This window comes from Volvox carteri (assembly GCF_000143455.1).
Source record: "Volvox carteri f. nagariensis unplaced genomic scaffold VOLCAscaffold_81, whole genome shotgun sequence".
In the NCBI taxonomy this organism is placed as follows: domain Eukaryota; kingdom Viridiplantae; phylum Chlorophyta; class Chlorophyceae; order Chlamydomonadales; family Volvocaceae; genus Volvox; species Volvox carteri.
Window position 1 is genome coordinate 323,390 of NW_003307624.1, and position 20,545 is coordinate 343,934.

Sequence of the window (20,545 nt, forward strand, 5' to 3'; positions counted from 1 at the left end):
CTACCTGCCTGCCCCCACAAACCTCTGGGTGCCGCTTTTCCGAGCTGGCAGAGGGGCATGAGGTGAAGGTCACCATCCCACCATCACCCAATCACCACCACTTTCTTCCGCACTGATTAGCAGATAGCCGATTTTTTTCAGCCAACTCGGTAACTATATATATCACATATTCGGAAGCGCACCAGTGGGAATGCGTCAGCTTCACGAAAATAAAAGCAGCGCCCCCGCAAGTGGTGAGGGGTGGGGAGAGAATAATATCGCGTGTTTAAAACCTGCCCGTGCCGCCAATCGACTCCTTGAGTTGCCGGATGGACGACTCCATGCCCTCGCGCTCCCGGCGGGCCATGGTGAGAGAGGCCTCCAGCTCCCGAATGCGCGACAGAGTTTGGGTGCGGGGTGCAGACATTTCCGATACCGCAAACTGCAATTGGATGGGAATGTAAAGTTCGGGTGTGGATGTAAAGTTCGGATGTAGATGTAAAGTTCGGATGTAGATGTAAAGTTCGGGTGTGGATGTAAAGTTCGGGTGTGGATGTGTAGTCCCCATGCGAGGTCTTAGGGTCGCCAATAACAAGAGTGGTGTATCAAGAGTGAGGGAGGGGTATAGGCACAAAACGGTATCGGGAAACGCTCCTCATTCTATCCGGTGTCCCAGAAATAATAAACTAGCGACAGAAAAGCGAAAAGAAAAGAGACTTCTGGAAGGCGAGATGGCAAAACTCGGACAAGGGGACTCCAACACGTAAGGGTCGGTCCTAGGGTCGGTCCTAGGATACATTCCCTCATGGACCTTTTCATACTCCTCCCCCACAAACCCCGGCCGGCCGTTGCCCAGCCGTCCCCTTCCAGCCGTGTGACCACATAGGAGCCACCGCTACCACCATCACCACCACACTCCCTTTTCTCCCCTTTTTCCAACTCACGCTGGCGACACTGCTCGGCGGGCGCTGCGCCAGGTTGATGCGGCCGTCTAGCATCACCATCCGCTCGTCGATGCGCAGGGCCTCGTCCTTGTCCCGGATGTTCTCATTCAGCTGAGCGGCCGCCATGTCCAGGGAGGCAATCTCCTTATCCACGGCCGCAATCTGCAAAGTAGCAAGACGGAGGTGCACATGTACGCGTGTAAGTACGGCACATGTACGTATACGGGTGTAGGGGTACATGTACGGGTGTACGTAACAGTGTTTAAACCCCCATATGATATTCCATCGCTAGCAATACATACATACATACATACATTCACACGCGTATTGACGTATAACCCCCACCTTGTCGCTGAGCTGCTGGGTGATTGAAGCCAGGTGAGCCACTTCCCGGGCCAGAGCAGCCTCCACCTCGTCATTCACGGTCTCACGGGATGGACGAGCGCGGCGGACCTGAGAGCAGTCAGCAGCAGCGTCAGTGTCAGCGGTTGTGGCGGTTGTGAATAGTCGGCCAAATGAAATCCCAACGAGTAGAAGAAACAAGTAGAAGCCCGCTCGTCTCCATGCTTGGAAAGCTGGTAGGAATTCCTCCCATCCATCCCTTCCATCGTCCCGCCATCCAAGGCAGACAGACAAACAGGCCAACAAAGAGACGGACAAACAGGCAAACAAAGAGACAGACAAACAGGCAAAAACAAAGAGACAGACAAACTCACCGCCAGACGCTCGCGCGCCTGCGCCAGCGGACCCCTCTTGGCCTCCAGCGCAGCGGAAAGTGACGCCCTCTGCGACTTGGCCCGGGTCTGCTCGTCCCGCACTCGCTCCAGCTGCGACTGCAGGTCTTCGCGGAGGTTCCTGGTGGCCGAGACCTTGGCCATCATGTTCTCATTCAGACGGGCAGACATGTCGTGCTCGTTGGCGCGGCTGTTGGCAATGGCGTGCAGAATCGCCTTGCGCAACCTGTGCGATACATACATACATACATACATACATACATACATACATACATACATACATACATACATACATACATACATACATACATACATACATACATACATACATTGTAGTTTTGGTCAAAAGCACATAAATACATACATAATAAATACATACATACACCAAACGACATGGTTGTAATGGGGAGGAAAGGGGGAAAGCGAGAAGGAAGAGGAAGTGTCCCCGCAAGGACAGCAGGACGACCAAGCGAGGAAGGAGACAATGGCAGATGAATATGAGAGAGGGGACGAGAGGAGCCAGGGGAGAGACAGAGGGGGTTTGAGGGGAGGAGCATTGTGTCCCCATACATTGCCCCGTCCAAACGTCAGTTCATCCATGACCACCTAGCCACCATGACCCACCTTGCCGAGTCGGCCAGCCAGTGGTGCGCGTTACGCAGGTTGTCCTCCGTTGAACGAACCCACGAGTGCGGGGTCTTGGGGATGGCGTCCGTGTGACTGCGGCGGAAGGACGGGGAGATGGAGCTCTCCACAGAGGGGTCCGTGGGGATGGACAAGACCGCCTCGTCCACACGGAGGGCCTCAGCCTGAGGGCGACATGGTGGAGTGGACGTGGAGGAGGAGGGCAGGGTGGCAAGGTGAGGGGGAATGTATGGAGTATCATGGAGTAGTTTGGAAAGGTGAGGAGGAGGGCGGTATGGGCACAAGGAGACGACAAGGGGAACGACAGAAACTAAATTTGCATCAGGTCGCCTTTGGAGCACCAATGCTTCATGCGTACATTCACAACAGAAATCTACGGCCCATGGTTTCCATTTCCGTTTAAATTTGGCACAGCTGCAACATAAATTATGGTGCACAATATACAATATGATGTAAGCGGTTCTGTCCACAACCTAAGTCACAGTCTAAACCAATGTACAGTACCGTTGGCGATAATGGCCTACCGACCAACACAGTGGAGCCTACGCCTCTTCCGCACAGACTTCCCTCGATTAGATAGGTTTGGGTCACTCATATTGCGGGCAGGGGGGTTCACGTAGTCACATAAACCCCCCGTACATGGCCGGCATCATTACATACGCGCCCGGCCCTCCCAGCCCTCCCACCTACCCACCTTGTCCCGCAAGTCTGCCTCCAGCTTGGCTCGAACCGACTCCAGCGCCGCAACCTCCTTGTCCACTTGAGCAATTGCACGACTGACCCGCTCTGCAAAAGAGCTCAAAAGGCCCTGCTGCTTCAAAAGTGACTTCTCCACATCGTCCATAGTCATCTCGCGGTTGGGACGACCAGAGCGGACCTGAAAAAAAAGGATTAATTCGGAGGCGTAAAAAGGGGGAGGGAGGAAGGGAAGATGAGGGAAAGGGGAACTGGGTTCGTGGGGGGAACGTCGGTGACAATACCGCGCGTCCGCCTGTGTGTTTTGGCTTTTGTTCGTTTGATCAGTACTTGACCAGTACGCAGCTGCGAGGAGAAGGACACCGAGGAGAGGGAAGCCGAGTAGAGAAAAGCAGGCCTAGAGCCAATTGAAGGATGCTCTCCTTTAAGTGGAAGTGGGAGTGGGAGTGGAAGGGGGGAAGTGCTGAAAGCCTGTGCTGAACGCCAGTACGACGTTGCACGGCGTTGCAAGACCAGACCATAGCTGTACAAGCTGCTCAGTGTGCGGTTACGTGTACATTGATCTGGGTGTATAATGATCTGGGTGTACATTGATCTGGATCAATTGGGTTACGTTTTACCTATCGAGGTTCAACCATGGGGGCCCAACCCAGTTCCCACTTAGGAGGGGTGACGTGCCAAGGAACCCCGTCCAGCCGAGCGCGCGTACCTGTAAGCGGCTGGCATTGACGCCGATCTTCGAGGCCACCTTGCCGCCGCGCTCCTCCAGGCGTTTTCTTGTAGAGAGGAGTTCCGCAATCTCCGAAATGACTTCCGCTAGGCACGTCTCCAGCATGTTCTGTCAACGCGCGTGCGGATGGGAAGGGAAAGACCATGCTGTCAGGGTCGGGTAATTGGCTGATGTTTCAACGAGGCGAGAGTTTGTAGTTTTACATGGGATTGTACTTGGGCTTGTGCAGCGGTGCGAATACGCCCTTCCCAAAAGGAGAGAGGGAGCGCCGATGGACAGCTGTACTACACTTGTTGTTAGTGGGCATACCAGGCTTCGCGCGGCATCAGAGTATATATTTAGCTATAACTGCTGGAACTTACTTTAAGCTGCTCCGTTTGGCTCAGCTTTGTTTGCAGCGCCTTGTTGACGTGTGAGATGTCGTTGGCCACAGTGGCATTGGTAACAGCCTACAAGACAGGCGGTAGACATATAAGCAGTGCATTACGTGCCATAGTTGTATCTCAGGACGTGGGGGGCTAGGAAATGCTGTGCCCCGTAGAATGTCTAGTAGGGAAACGGGCAATTGTCACGCCCTACAAGCTATCGACCAACAGGATATAAAAACCATTACAGTATTCATGCGGCGTGAATTGTCCTGGAGGTTTGCCAAGCCGCTGCCCAGCACTCCCAAACATCGTGGTGGGCGCTCCAAGAAAAGCTGCGAGTCCAGCCACGCACCTGCAACTGTGTGCTCGCCTCACGCAACGTTGAGGACATGCGGTTCTCGGCAGCGCCAGCTCCCATTTGCTCAATACTCTGTAGGACCATAGGCAGCGGCAACAGTACACGTTGCGCAAAAACCAACATCGCATCACCGATACAGCTTCGAAATTAACTGAGCAGCTATGGTCACTGAAACGAAGCGTGTGAATAAAAGTATTCACCAGCGCAGGACCACATCATCACTCCAGCGTTTCATTGATGTAACGAGCTGTATGTCATAGACAAAGCATCGTAATACCATTGCAATCAGTATCACCTTAGAACTTGTGGGGCACGTGTGCGCTTAAGAGCGCGCCGGTCGAAGTAAACAGCCACTAAGACATGGCTAGACTAAAGGTCCTTCATCCCTACCTCAAGAGTCCACTCATATGGTGCACGGTAGCCACCATTCTTGCCATTGTTCCTCCCGCTCTGTGTCAATTGGCGAAAGTTCTGCATAGGACAGCGAGGATGAGGTCAGGGAGGGGGAGAGGCGGCTTACTAGCCAGCCCTTGGTCGCTTTTCGCTTATAAGGCTTATAGAAATAACAGCTACCTACCGCCAGGTTGACACCGTTCATCGTGTGGTTGTAGCTGGGCGGCATTTTGCTAAACCGGATGAGGAGATAATGACTCCTTCGCTCCTTACAAAATCTAAGCTATGATATAAGTATTTTGATCCTGACTGAAATGGAATATATGCCAGGTGTGTGCATAGAGCTTATAAGCGGAAAACCTTCGGAGTCATAGCGGTATTGCCGTATATAGCTCCGAAGCTGAGCCAGAGGTAGGGACGGTTTGCGAAGATCAAGGGTTCCCAATATTAGGACTGCTGAGGTTGCAGCTTGGCTTCCTGAATCTATGTCCTTTGAGCATGTAGGTCCGATAAAAGAACGCCGTATCCCACAATTCCAAACTAAGGAACTCGCTTATTAAAGCACGATCAAAGAAAACATTGATGCTTTCATTATTCTCTTCTTTCTAGCGCGACACGATCGGGAACAGGACCAGCTCACAATGACTTTTTGTCGCCTGCCCGAACCGCCAAACAGCATGTGCCCATATCCTGAAGTGCATAATTGTCACCTGCTGCGTTATCCTGGGACGTTTAAGGCGTTTGAGCGGGCCCTTCGTCAAATCGAGCGATTAGTTTGACGCCATTGCTTAGCCGTACAATACCGGCAGCCTGGCAGCCAGCGGGTGGTCTGACCATGGCATCGTTGCCAGCAGCTACCTCTCTTGGCTACCAATCCAACGACGAGGAGTATGACGACACCGACAACCATGGCGACGAATACGACGACGCCAGCAGCGGCAGTGACGAGATAGACCACTATCTCCAGTCCCTGCCAGTCCACGGCAGCTGCGGTTGCGACGCGGTTCTGTGGCAGCGCCATCATCCCGACGACGATGCAAGCAACCTGCCATGCGAGGACGAGGACGCGGCCCCGGCGGCACCCGTCGGCGGCGACGCTAGCAGCGGCGGCACCCCCCCCTTCACCGAGACCCTGACCGAGGGCCAGGCGTCTGCGGGAGGCGAAATGGCCGCTGCTCCCGTCCTTCACCGGACTGCCGTCACCCCTGGCGCCGCCAAAGCTGGCGGCACCGCCGTGGACCCTGGTCGGGGGCGGTGCCGAGACCGCGACAGCAGTAGGGCGGAAGGAGGGGCAGCGGCGCGGTGCCGTGTCGCCGTGGGCGCGGATGCCGTACAGCGCAGCGGCGAAGCAACCTCGGGGGCACCGCCAGGGCACCATCATCATCACCATCATGAAAAAAGACAAGAGGAAGATGACGGCGACAACGAGGAGGAAGAAGAAGAAGAAGAAGGAGAAGACGAAGGAGAGCGGCAAACGGAAGAAGGAAAACAGCGGTTGCGCAGGTCGCAGTACCGTGAAAACGGCGGCGGCGACACTGGCGGCCACTTCAGGACCGGAACCACAGCGGCGGTAGCAGTGGCGGCGGAGCCCACCCCCAGTGGCGGTGGCGTTGCCGCCGCCGCCGCAGCAGCACCAGCAGCAGCACCAGCTGATAGCGGCACCGAGGATAAGCCGCTAGCTCAGCTGTGGAGGCAGCTGCAACGGGAGACCGCCGGCGGCGCCAGGCGAGTTCGTCGGAGGTGATGCGATGATGGTGTGTTTATGTATGTGTGTGTGAATGTATGTATGTCGTTGTTGTTGTCGTTGCTGCTGTTTGAGAGGGGCAAGAGGAAGGAAACATACCCTGTGTTCTGGTCGGTTTCGGTGACCCGCAGACCCAAATTCAGACGACGACGGACCGCAAGGAAGGCGTCCCTCGCCGCCGTCGGGTCTCGGTCTCCGCCGCTGTCGCCGTCACCGTCACCGCCGTCGCCGGTGGTGGAAGGCGGAGGCGGCCCGTTGACGGCGTCGGACAATGACGGCGTTGACGCCGCTCCGGGCCACGCCAAGCGCCGCCGGGTCGACGGCAGCGCCGTCAGCGGCAGCAACGCCGCCGCGGGCGCGGGGACCATGGCCATGTACGACAGCTGTGACAGCATTGACGGCGAGGAGGATGCGGAGGACATGCAGGCGGTGGCGGCGGCGGTGGTTTCGGGGCCACGTCCCGAGGATCTCAGGTACGGCATGCCTGAGGAAGAAGAAAGAGGAGGAGGATTTAAAGAGGCGGAATTCAAAAAACCAAACTCCGCGTTTCCAATAGGTGTACGGAAAACTGTACGGAAACATCTAAGATAATTGACGTCACAGATGAAAGCAGCTCCCAGCAGTGACACCCTTTCCTCCCCACCCATCCCACCCATGCCACCCCCGTGCCCAAACCCCACCCCACCTTATCCGTATAACCCCGCCACTCCTCGTTCGCGTTTCCTGCAATCCGCCGTTGGCGAGTATGTATATCTGTTACATATCGATCCGGGCCTGACACTGGCCAGGGGCACTTAACCGTACCCCAACGGCAACGAGCGACCGCCGAAGCACTTTCCTGTATGTATGTATGTATGTATGTATCATGCGCACACACACATACAGGACTCTCCCTCCCCCCGGCTGGGGCGACACGACCCCCGCCGCTGCTGAGCTGCTCCGGCGGCTGGCGGCCCAGATGCGCCTGGAGGGGGGGCCCCAGTCCGCGCCCGCGGGGCTGTACACTGTGGAGGTGGTGAGGCGGCCCGGGGGCAGGGTGGCGCTCAGAACATCTCCGTTGAGGGAGCTGCACCCGAGCCTGGCACAGGTGTGGGGGGGGGAAAGGAGGAAGGGGGGGTGAGGAGGAGGGGGGAAGGAGGAAGGAGGAGGGAGGAGGAAGGGGGGGAGGAGGAAGGGGGGAAGAGGAGGAAGGGGGGGAAGAGGAGGAAGGGAAGAGGAGGAAGGGGGGGAAGACGAGGAAAGGGTGTGAGGAGGAAGGGGGGTAAAACTTAGCAAAAACAGAGTTAGGGGTAGAGGGGCATGTGTACCCATTGTTGGGTTTACAGTCCCGTTGTTGGGTTTGCCGGTGGCTGGTTACGGTGGGGTGGGGCCGCGGTGACGTCGTGGATGGGTTTCACATGGTGTTGTTTGCATCGTGTGGGCGATCTCTTTGGACCAGGTGGTGTGGTGGGGGTGGTGCTACTGCGACTGCTGCGGATTTTGCTACTGATACTGTTGCTACTGCTGCTGCTGCTGCTGCTGCTGCACCTGTCGTTTGTGAAGCGAGGGGAGGGGGCACCTGTATGTATGTCGGACTACACCGCGGCTTATACAGCGTTCTGACGGCAGTAGCGGGTTTCCAGTTGAAGTCGAATTTACCCGGATGACGTGGATGATGTTGGTGTTCTGGTGGCGGTTTTGCAGTTAAGTGGAAGGTGGGCGGTTTTTCGTTGAGAGGCTTCTTTCTGTTGCGGTTATCATCACCTCTGTTATTAAATTATATATAGCATTTTTGATATTCAAACTTTGTCATCAAACTTTTAAAGCTTTTTATTTGTATACCATGGGCTCTTTCTTGTCTTAAAAGGACTTCATTTACCTCACTTCCAATTTCCTTAGTAGAATCTCACTATGGGTTATCCTAATGATTTCCTTTGTTATTTGATCAGGCTTATTATCTATAACAAAAAATTGTAGGAGTCGATAGATCAAGATAGCCAATAGCACTATTATTTTTCCTTATCACAATGCTGGCCAAGTAATTCAGCTTAATACCGTCTCATAGTGACTCTTCAATAAATTTTATGAAAAGAAAGGCTTAGTCTGATGTTGTTTGTGTGGGATGTGGGAAGGGGGGAAGAGAAGGAGGAGGAAGCGGTGGTGATGCTTTGGGGGAAAGAGCTGGTTTCCGGTTGAATAGGTTGAATAGGGTCCGATCCGAGCCTTAAGGCTCTCCTTAACCCACCCTTCCGGCCATGTGCTTCGTCGTACCCTCCTACCCGCCCTCTGCCCTCTGCTTCCAGAAAACTCTTCCGTCTTTCCCCCCTCCACCTCTCCCCACTTTCAATCTCTGGTATCTGCATCTGTCATCAGTGGTTCGTCGTACCCTCCCCCCCAATAATACACAATGTGTCAGCACATGCATGTTCCCCCCCCCGCCTGGCGCCCGTCCCCTGCGGCGCCCGTTCCCCCCCCCACCACCACACACACACAGGAGGTTGAAGGTGGCCACATCCCGCGTAGGATTCATTTAGAGATTGTGACTGACCCTTGCCATCCAGTATACAATAACGAAATGGTGAGTGGGGGAGAGTGGGGATGGTTTGGGTTTGAGACGGAGGGGAAGGGGGGAAGGGGACCAGCACCGAAGTGTCTGGAGAGGGAAGGGGGATGAGGGGAGGGAGGGGACGCGGGTTTTTTGTGTACGGGTAGGGAAGGGAACGGTAAGGGAGAGGGGGAGGGGGAGGGAAGAAATGCTCCCGGCGGAGCGCACGGGAACGCCAAGCTTGCGTTTTTTGAATGACAGTACGACTCCGCATGTTGGTGCGATTCGTCGTTTCATCTTCCTCCCAGAGAAAAGGAATTCAATGTAGCGGCGGTGTCGTGTCGCCGCCGCCAGTCGAACGGATCACTGGCGAACCTCTGGTGGCGCGGTCTCTGCCGCCCGGCTTTTTTTGGGCGAGCCCTTTGTACGCCCCACCCCACCGCACATGCACTCAACTCCCACTACCCACCCCACGCAACCCCGGGGGATGTAGTACATGACCATACACGTCCATTTCTGACACGCGGCCCCCCCCACACACACACTTACCCTCGCATACACATGGAACATGTAACTTGTATGTATGTAACTTGTTGATCATGTGCGTGGGTCCGCGCCCAATGCCGTACCGCTTCGTGCCATATCGTACAGATGTTACGGCAGACCGAGCCCAAGCAGCGCATGCTTGTGTTCACTGGTGAGTGAGTCCGGGTAAACGACGCGGGTGATTGGTGAGGTGTGATTTTCAGGAGGAGGGGAGGGGAGAAGGCGTCCCTGTCCCACACATCATACATACATACATACAGCCTCTACCACTGCTGTGTCGCAATTCAACGATCCCCCTCCCCCTGGTGTCCTATCCCAGAGAATCTAAGTCCTGGAGTTGGTCTCGGAGCCTACTTTGGAACCGTGAAGACACTGGTAGGTGAAGTAGTAGTACGGAATTTAGTACGGAATTTAATTCTTTGATAAGAGGGAGGGAGAGAGAGAGGGGTGTTTGTTCTGGGTTACTTTTAGGGTTTTGTTAAGGCGTTGTGTCTTACGTCATTTAGGTTAAGTGCCATGTTGCCGATGCCGTGGTTGCGTTGCGTTGGTTAACGGTTGTAATGGTGGTTAATCAACGGAAAACTGACGCAGGTAGTTTACGCTCCAGTTTTTCTTGTGACAAGAATTATCGAAAGGACCATATCATCTGTATGTATGTAGGTCGTTAATGCTTTGGCTTTGCAACCCGGGGATGGTGATGGCGTGGTGGTGGGGGTGCTTTTCGGACGTGTTTCGGCAGTTGACCGTTCGATTTTTCCCACACACCAAGTCCCTTACTGCTCCCGCCTCTCATTCCCCCAACCACCAACCGATTCTACATTCAGGCTGAGAATGACGAGTACGTGCTTGCTGACGTCACCCAAGGCCGCCAACTTATGGAAGCTTACACGCAAACTTGTGAATGGACAGAAACGGTAATTTCGGGATAAAATAATCGGGAACGGGAGCAGCATAACCGAGAAATCCAACCTACCTGACGTTAACAAACTTACTAAAAACGGACCTGACCCAAATCGCCAACTGTATCAACTGTGACCGCACAACTGTAGCCGCCGCAACGCAGCTTAGCTGCAACTGGAGCTTACAACGGTAACCGCAACATACCAACAGCAACTCCCAACGAGAATCCATGACCGAACATATGTAACCGAACAGCATTCCCCTCTTCTTTCCCTCTGCCATGTCGTTGGTGGCCCACAAATCGGTTAATTCGGTTGGATTCGGTTGACGTTCAGTGGCATTGTAACGACTCTGAGAAGCTGGTGCTGGTTGGCGATACGAGCCGTTGCCTTATGGCTTATGCCAACGAAATTCACTTTTGGTGGGTTTTGGGTCTTGTATGTATGTGTGTATATATGTATGTATGCGTGTGAATGTTATAATCTGAGCCGCGAAATGGAACCGAGAGGATAGCGCACAAGTGTATGTATGTATGTATGTATGACTTAGATTACACTGTGGGCCGCGGGGGCCGAAGCCGAAACACAGCGCAAGGGTCGGGAGCACAGAGCACAAGTCAATTAGTCTTGTGTACTCCCGACCCCGACTCAGACTGCCAACACTCTACGCAGCCACTCCATCCTGGGGGATGGCGCTGCAGTGAAAACACCACGAAGGGCTCTCAGGTCCCGCTAGAGCGAGTCCACAAGTGTATGTATGTATGTATGTATTCGCGTGGATGGGGAGGAGAGGGGATTTGGGGGAGGTGGGAGTCGCAGGGGAAGAGGTAGAATGCCGGTTGTACCGGGGCAGGCGGGAGGTCATTGAAACGCAGTGAATCTTCCCTTCCTGGCAAAAAGAAAATGCACACATACACACACGCGCGAGTCCCCGCATCTATTAGTCTCTCCCTTTCCCTTGTGTACTACATGTGTATGTATAATTCCCTGATCGGGGCTCAATCCTTGGAAACGCACATACATACATATATACATACATACATATATGCATACATATATACATACATACATGCTTACCTTCTTACACGCTTTTCCCCCCTTCCCAGGGGTACGTGTGAAGATCAGTGGCGGGGCTTAGGACCGATTTCGGAGCAAGTCCGCCGTACAGGGTGTCGATGCAGCCGTTACAAGGGCCGAACCGCCAATGCGAAGTGCGTGCAGGTGCGTTTACGTGTGTGGGTGTGTTGTGTGTTTTGGGTGAGTGTGGTTTTCCTTTGCAAATCGCAACGTGATATCTAGTCGTTCGTTACATTGTAAGACATGCATACATACATACGTACTTACATACTTACATAAATACATTACAGAGTCACGCATGTTTATGTATGTGTGTATGTATCAACTGACAACTGGATTAGGATGATGAGGCGTTAGGGTGGTGGGTTAGGGTCGTTGCGGCCGTACGGTAGCTCAAACCCGCCCCCCCTTCGTGTCCCCCTCAACATATCCGTGAAGGTACGAGCAGGGGAGGCACGTGTGAGCGGTGGCATGCCGTACATGCCGTACACACGCACACACATTGTCATCATATTGTTCGACGACTAACCGTCAACCGCTAACTGATGTTAACGGACGGCGACCGATGGGTAGTTGGAGAGGTTGGGGGACGTAAGTCCAACTTCATCATGTTCGTCTGTCGCATGTCCTGCAACATGCGCGTCATGTCGGGGTAAGGGAACGAAGAAACTAACTTCCAACGATCAACGGCTCCAACCGCCCGCAGGGTATCGTAAAGTGGTACGACCCGAATGGAAAGCCGTCCTACAACTTCTACATATTGTACTACACTGCGCGGGCGGTTACGAAAGGCGAGGAGGTGCTTCTTAGTTGGGATCCATCAGGTTGGTGGTTGTACTGCGACGGTTGGGGGTTGGCGTGGGTGTGTATGTATGGCGTTTCAATCCGCAGGCAGCTAGAATCCAACAAAACATTCCACACGCACGCACAACACACGCACAACACACACATATACGGACGCACAACACGTATATATGTATTTATGTATATTGGGGCACGCCAGCAACGGAGGCAGCATTTAGAGTCGGTTCCACTACTAGGTCCCAATGCTCCACTTCCTGTGCCGCCTGTCTCGCCGACGACGAAAAAGGGCGGAGTACGGTGTAAAATACAGGTAACTTAACGGTTCCAAGCCTGTTATTCGCAAGCCGATCGAACATACATACATACATATATGTATACATGTTTATTATGTTATTTTAACGTTTTTTTTTTGATAATATAAATTTCCCCGCCTCTGACCGACACCAGACCCTTACCTGGCGACCCCCCGATGTGGCACCAACGCAACGGCCAGCAAGTAAAACTCATGAAACCCCACACCGGCACCAACATTTCCTAAACAGGAACCTTTTTCAAGATCATAAAGGACGCGCTCACCACGGTAGGAGAGCCCTCTCCTCGGAGGGGGGTTTGGGGAAGGGGTCTCGACGGCCGCAGGGTATTTATCTATCTGCCGCTGGGGTGGGATGGGTATATGACGTGTCGACATACAGATATACGTCACCATATAGTCATGGGACGACGGAAACACCCACGGTCGTATGACCCACGGGTCGTTTGCATTTCCGGAAGCTGCACCAACACTGGGTACCTTATCCACTCCGTTTCCACACATTCCTCTCCGTTTTCCCTTTGGTGCTCCCATGTACACCCCACCCCACCCAACCCCACCCAACCCCACCCAACCCCACCCGACCCAAGTCCCACACCCGGGGGAGGGGTAAGGGCTGTGTGTGAGAGAATGTCAGCAAGGCAGTTGCTTCCCTTCCTGGCTTAACTTCTGCCTCCTTCACCCACCCTCTCCCGCCTTTTTTCCCGCCCCTTTTTTCCCGGCCCCTTTTTCCCGCTCCAGAACCGGTTCTTCAAGGGGCTCCAGGGGCGGATCCGGGCCAAGTCGGAGCGCCTGGCCGCCAAGACAGCCCAGCTGGGGAGGTCGGAGGTGGAGCGACGGCGGTTGGAGGAGTTGGTACGGCAGCAGCAGCAGGAGATGGAGCGCATGAAGGTGTGGGTCTCATCTGCTGCTGCTGCTGCTGCTGCTGGGGTCATGACGGTGGTGTAAAGGACCCGAACGGGGTGATAACAGTTAGGGGCGGCCCCGCTCCAGGGTTGGGGTGTCCGCGTGCCTCTCGCGTTGCGTCCCGATTAGGAGCGTTCGACCTGTCGAGTGTGCTCTTTTAATTTCGGTTTTTTCTGTATATAACTCCCTATATTTAAAAAAGAAAATCCTGCTTTTTGTTTTATTGTTGCCAGGGGATTGTTATGCCCGGGGGCGCCTCCCCCCCCCCAAAAAAAACCCTTCATGGTTTGGCGGATGCGGCGGCTTTTGTATCGGCCACCACCTTGACTGTGCTATCCCCGCGGCAGCTACCAACCTCGCGACCGTTACTGTTACGGTTGTGTTGTGGTTGTGGTGGTTACGGTCGTTGTTATGGCGGTTATTTGCATTGCAGTCGGAGTTGGCGGCAGTCAGGGTTGGTGCGCGCGCGAGGGGGGAGGAGGAGAAAGAGGCGGCGGCGGCGGCGAGAGGCGCAGCAGGAGGGAGTGCCGTACAGCACGCCATGACGACAGCAGCAACGGTGGCAGCGGCCGCGGCGGCCCTGCCGCCACCGCCTGAGCTGTCGTCACCGTACGAATTGTACGAGCTGCGTGTTGAGGTTGCGACGCTCCGCGCTGAGCGGGAGGTGGGTGGTGAGAGCTCGGGCAGAAGTGGGACGCCCCATGATGGCGCTTTGGTTGCTGGTTTCGCTGGTGATGGAATATGATGAGTGTCTTAGTCACTTTCCAACACGGGTGTCTAGCTGTGTATTGCCATCGCTTAAACTCTTCCCAGCTACGTCCTGCACGGCCCCACCCCATACCTCAGGCGTCGTTGTCCCTTGTGGAGGAAAAAAGTCGGGAGTGCGTACGGCTGGAGACCCAGCTGTACGAGGAGAAAGCGGCCCGGGAGGTGGGTTTCGGGGCGGATTGGGGCTGGAAGGAGGGAGGGGAAAATGTTTGGCATTATGTCACATTAAGACAGGGGGGTTTTGGGCACGCGTGGGTGAGCTATATCTTGGCGCCTACTTGAAAAAAACGTATTCAATGTACGACGTTCGTACGCCTTCAGGACGTCGAGCGGCAGCTGGTGGCATGTCGAGCAGCTGCCAACCTTCAGCTTGTGCAGCTTGACGGCTGCCGAAGGGAGCTGGATGACGCCAGGGAAAAGCTGGCGGCGGCGGCGGCAAGGACCAAAGCAGCAGCGGCGGCTGCTGGGCGGCGCGGCCGTACGATCGGCAGCGGCGACGCAGTCGGGACGGCCAGCGCCGGTGGCCCACTGGCACGCCCTCCGCCGCGGCGACGTGCTGCTGTGGCGGCCGAGACGGCGATAGCCGCGGCGGCGGCGGCAGAAGCGGTGGTGGCGGGCAGCGGGGGCGGCGGGGGCGGTGGCGGGGGCGGCGGAAATGGTGGTGACGGGGGCAAAGGCGGAGGCAGCAGAGGACCCGCCGCCGCTGGGGGGTCTGTGGAGCTCCCGTGGCATCAGGTTTCAGATTTGGCGGCGGTGGTGACGGCGACAGATGTCGTCGACCTGACCGGCGGCGATTAGGACGCTTACTGTCTGTCTATCTGTCTGTCTGTCTGATTGCCTGTCGGTCGGTCTGTCTGTCTGCCTCTGTTATTGAGAACGAGGGATCCAGGGGAAGAGGTGGAGAGGGGGAGGAAGGGAGAGGGGGAGAGAGTAAGGGGGAGTGAGAGAAGCACCGTCAGGACTTTACGTCATCATTGTGCGTAATGGTTGTTATGGGTATTGCGCATTATGGGCACGGTGTTGTTTGTATGTATGTATGTATGTATGAGTGGCTGTAAGAACTGGCTTATGTGTGGGTAAGCGCGCGAGCGTGTCTGTGTTTTTGTCTGTGTGTGTGTCTAGGAAAGCAGAGCCAGGTCGCTGGTTGAACTAGAATCGATCCCACCAGACCCAGTTGCTCTGCACTCAATCGAACCTAACTTTGCTCGACTTCGCTCGAACCGGAATACACATGACCCGGCGGATTCAGTCCCCCGCTCCTCCTCCTCGTCCTCCTCCGCGGCCATCCCGCGCAAGGGGCTTCCCGCGCCGCCTCATGTTGTTGAGTTTATTCCTGGTCTTGCCTTGCCTGGAGTTCCCTCCCTTCCATGTTTTGTTCATCGCAAGTTGTAGAATGGAAGTCCACACAGAATGGAATTTTTGGGAACGAATGGACGGATGGACGGATGGATGGATCGATGCGTAGATAGGTGTATGGATGGATGGAATGATCGGGTGGATAGATCTAGAGGCGTTGTTTGTACGACTGTACGATAGTGTTGCGGTTTTCTTTCAGCAGCTCGCTTGTGTGTGTTATAAGCTTGGTTGTTCCTCGTGCTGCATCCTGGGCAGGTACGGTTTGCCCTGGGGGATAATGATTGCCGAGTTTTTTCGTCTCTTGCGCCACCCTAAGCGGCATTCGGTGTTCTTTTCCGTTCCCATGCGAAGGAAAGGTTTGTCTTTATCTCCCTGTTTACCCGGACTTGGCTCTCTTTCTTCCTAGCTTGATCCAGAATTACACAAACTCTGGATCTTTCGATCTCGAAAATGGCCTGAATGGTGTGAATGGTATGGTTTACCTGGTGCAGGGACGCGCGCGCGCGCGCGTGTGTGTGTCACGCCATATGACGTGCTAACAGACACAAGAAATGCGGATGGCTCACTGTGTACGTGTTTAGTGTGTCCCGCGTGTGTATGTGTTTCAGTGGGACAGCGACTAGAACCCCATTATAGCTGATTAGCTGAGGATGGTTGGATAATCAGGTTGGTTGTGATCACCGATATCCCGGTAGTGTGCACGTCTGTATGTAGCTCCTTTCACCAGCTCTACCGTGCATCTCGTAGAACGAACGGAGGGCTCAAGGGATCAATTTACGAGAGTTAGTATCTGTTACCTCCGCCACACATTGCGGCATCTGATGTGGGAGCTGGTAAGGGTGTGGGCGGATGGGAGAATGTAAGTGCTTGCTCGCACTTTCACGAGTTGCGCATGATATGAGCCCCCACCAGCCGTCGTTCATCCCGCATGGGGCGGATGCTCACTCACATGTCTTCACGGTGTCGTACACCCTATGTCCCTATCATGGACGATCCGGTTGGGGCCGCAATCGAGGGGGAAAATATATATGTGTGTATATGTATGTATCTATGTGTACGGGGAGAGCAGTAAGGTCCGGGGAGGTGCAGTCCTGCTCTTCATCTACGAGGGGGGTTAAGGTAGGTGGGGTGGTAGATAGGTAGGTTGGCTGCCTTCTGGGGAGGGAGCCAGCCGGCCTGCGAAGTCGGTATTCTCGGCAGGCAGGGGGAACACTGAAATGCGTCAGCCTGGGGCCAGATGACTGCAGGTGATAAAAACAACAGAGGTTGTTGGTGCTCGTTTTTTTGTTAAATGTGCTGCCCGAGGCGGCCGTGGATTGTGATTCCAATAATAATCGTGCCTGAAGCGGGAGCGGCTCGTAAATTCACCATGCATCTGCTTGCTCTTCGGGTTGTAATGATGAGGCCCTTCATGAAGAATAAACAGCGGGCTGGGGCTGGGGTTCGATTGGGAATCACTGGGAGACATGGCTGCGTCGGTACGCTTGCAAAAAAAGGGTTTCTTTCCTGTGCGCGCAGCAGTACAGAATCGCAGGTATCGCTAGTCAGGTGAAGTGCTTTAGACGTGTCTCCCATTCCCTTCTTCGGCCGGAAAACAGTTGGGAAAACTGTACAAAACAGTACGAAGCAGTTGAGGTACAACCATTCGAGAACTGTTTTACGTTTTTGCTCTGTAAGGACATCATATGTCTATGGCGGCTCTTCTCGCTCATCTCACCACAGTTGCTGTATCGGTCGCCTGAACACGGGCGTGGCAATATGATATGGAACACGTTCCTAGCGTAAAAGAAGTATAAGGAGGAGGAGAATTTCTGCCTTGAAGTCTATCGCGTGAATTCTCCACTTTGGCGCAGCACCATAAAATGGAGGTGACCGAGAGCGATTTTCGAGAAATAAGTGGGCGACGGCTGCTCCTCAGCCTTAGCCAGTTTGTAAGCACATGCTATTGCTGCTTCCTCACGATTATCTAGGCGTTTTACACCCAGGACTTGCTCCTGTAGGGGGAGGCCATTGTGAACGAGTTAGGACTGAGAGATGACTATTATGAAAGGGATGAGGATGACGATCATGAAACAGACTTTCACGATGAAGTGGAAGCTATGGAGGAGGACCGGGAAGAGGGCTCTGCGGATGTGGTTTCCAGCCCAGCGTCGTGCAGCTTCCTATTTCCCGGCAGGTCCTTCACTGGACAGCAGCGATTATCTAGCCCGCATCGACAGCAGGAGGACTGGGCCGTCACCGCGACAATCTACAGCTGCGACCTCTCCCGCGGGCGTGTTACAGGAAGCATGGTAGCGCAGAACAGCCCGCTTGCAAAGCGGCCGATTGTCACATATTTTGAGGTAAGGACAGTGCGCAGTCGACGCCAAGAGGTCTCGAGCCAAACGAGTCATCGCGTCGGTGTTGCACAACGGGGGAAGGTAGACCTTAACAATTCCCTGTTTGAGGGACAATGTCTGGGTCATGTAAGCAAGACATGGCCGCTTGAGTCTCCGTGTCTTAAATCCCTTGCGTGGGGCCTCTTACGGGTGTGACCGGTGCATTGCTAATGCCATCGCTTAAGTTACAGAACGGTAATAACGCGTAGCATTTCGACAAGGGAAATATACCCTACAGGCCAAGTATAACTGTCTTCCATGTGAAGTCGCCGAGGGAGAAGACGGACAGTATCGGCCCTGCGCACAGTATGTCTCCATCCTAACTTTGTAAGGGAATCGATGCCACCACCAAAGCCGCCAGCTACCTGTCGTTGCCAAGATGGGTATTGCAGTGTCGGTATTGAGTGAGCACCGGGAGGACCGGGTTTTCTTGGGTTACTGTCCGCTTGCCCATCTGTCCGTCTGTCTGTCTGACCTTCTGCCGCCATTCTGGGTATCACGAGGGGCTGGAGATGGCAAAAGGGCGTTCCACACCTCTGCCCTCATCAGCGTTAGAGCCTGTTTCCTCTGCTGGTGGTGATGGTGGTGGTGGTGGTGGTGCGGCTGCTGCTGCCAAACTCATATGGTTGGCCAATACGGTTTTACCGCATAGCATGTCGAAGAGAGGGCTCTAAGCTACAACTACGATGTGCGAAAGGGGGGTGTTAAGAGAGAGAGAGAGAGAGAGAGAGAGCATCGATGACAAAGAGAACGACGAATAACGAAGGGTTACTCGGAGGATGATGATCCCACCCGTAAATGGGATCGTGAGCAGCGGTTAAAGACGAACGGGTGGGTGGGTGGGGTGCACGAGGCTCAGGGCTTTTTTTCCACCGAAGGAGACTAAATCCTCCTCTCTCTCTCTCTCTCTCTCTCTCACACACACACACACACACATCATTCTGGCGTATCAGTTTATCCTTGGCATTAGCTTCGCTCGTTCGTGGTTCGTCGTGCCCCCCCTCACACCACTTCCACCACCATCATCGCCATCACCACCATCATCGCCACCATCAGCACAGCTGGTGCTTTGGACTCCTCAGCGACAGTGGTCACTAGGGTGATCTTTGCATGTTGCATTTACGGTTCCCCCTTCCCTTCCCTTCCTTCCCCTCTTACATTCTTGCTCTGGCAGCAGCTTCACTCGCTCACGTGGTTCGTCTTCCCTTCCGCCTCCTCCCCATCCCCGTTCCCATCACTTCCCACCACCATCATCGCCCTGCTGCTGCTACACCACCGCAGGGGGAGATCATCGACAACATCAACCACATCTTCTGGACGGGCAACAAGTGGGGCGCCTGCCCCAGCCGGGAGACCGACTTGCGCTACTGGTCTCGCTGCCCGGGGTTCACCAGCGCGCTGCGGGCGGCGGTGCAGCAGCACCACGGCAGGGCGCCGCAGCTGGGCACCTGCCCCCACGTGTTCATGCGGTGGAAGGAGTGCTTCTTCGTGGACGTGCCCCAGGTGGGGTGGGGGGGACCGGCCGGCCGGCCGGCCGGGTACGTGTCTGTGTGTGTGTGGGGGGGGGGTAAGAGGGCGGGAGGCCGCAGGTCCTTGAGGAGTTGGGGTTCAGGGGTGTGGCCGAGTGGCGGGGAACTGCAGTAGACCCGTTACGGGAGGTGCATTGGTGGTGTATCTGTCAGCTGCGGCGGGGGAGGCGGGAGGTGAAATGGGTTTTACACGTACGGTAGTGTACGGCATCCTGGAAGGGGAGGGAGATTTTTGATGAAAATGGTCAACAGTCCTAGCTCAGACGGTTGTAACCTGGGTGGGTGCGTCTGGGTGGGCTGTTTGGAAGTGGGCGGGTGGGAGGGGGGTTTTGAGGTGGGCCATTGCCTTGGTGCGGTGGTGGATGTATGTGTGTGTGGGGGGGGGCTGTGTATGTGTGTCGGTGTGTGTGGCTGTGTGCAGTGCGATGATGTCAACCCCCACTTGTTCGTGGTTTGTCTTTCCCCCGTGTCGCCGTCGTCCCCCTCAGGACTGCCCCCTCACCATCACGGGCTACTACTATCTGTCCTTGGACCGCCAGTCGGGATCCATCGGGGGCTACTACCACGACGCGAGATCAGCGCCCTTGCAGGTGGGGGGGGGCGGAAGGTGTATGTGTGCATGTGTGCATGTGTGCATGTATTTATGCATGTATTTATGCATGTACGTATGTGTGTAAATGTATGTATGTATGTATGTAACTTTTCCTTTGCGCGCGTGGTCTTCCTTCCTTCAGGTGTTGCAGCTACAGCCCCTGGAGCTCAGCGGGGGGTCGGGCGGGAGCTGCGGCAGTAGCAGCACCAGCAGCGACAGCGGAGCCGCACGGCCTGGACCGACTAATGCTGCTGCGGCTGCTTCT

General features: G+C 55.0%; 2 protein-coding genes across 2 annotated transcripts; one reads left to right on the forward strand and one right to left on the reverse strand.

Moving 5' to 3' along the window:
* Window positions 1-265: 265 nt before the first annotated feature.
* Window positions 266-5,076, reverse strand: VOLCADRAFT_68705 (uncharacterized protein; the record flags this gene model as incomplete). Its single annotated transcript, XM_002957871.1, has 11 exons — window positions 266-421; window positions 924-1,085; window positions 1,269-1,376; window positions 1,640-1,883; window positions 2,282-2,466; window positions 2,997-3,179; window positions 3,708-3,836; window positions 4,091-4,177; window positions 4,449-4,526; window positions 4,845-4,925; window positions 5,032-5,076. The coding sequence occupies 11 exons, from the start codon at window positions 5,074-5,076 to the stop codon at window positions 266-268; spliced, it is 1,458 nt and encodes a 485-aa protein (XP_002957917.1).
* Window positions 5,077-17,544: 12,468 nt separating this feature from the next.
* On the forward strand, window positions 17,545-20,441 carry VOLCADRAFT_84241 (uncharacterized protein; the record flags this gene model as incomplete). The annotated part of the gene is made up of 5 exons (XM_002957844.1): window positions 17,545-17,712; window positions 17,782-18,123; window positions 19,441-19,662; window positions 20,177-20,278; window positions 20,423-20,441. Coding segments are annotated over exons 1-5 (753 nt in total), but the record flags the coding sequence as incomplete, so codon positions are not given.
* Between the last annotated feature and the right edge of the window lie 104 nt (window positions 20,442-20,545).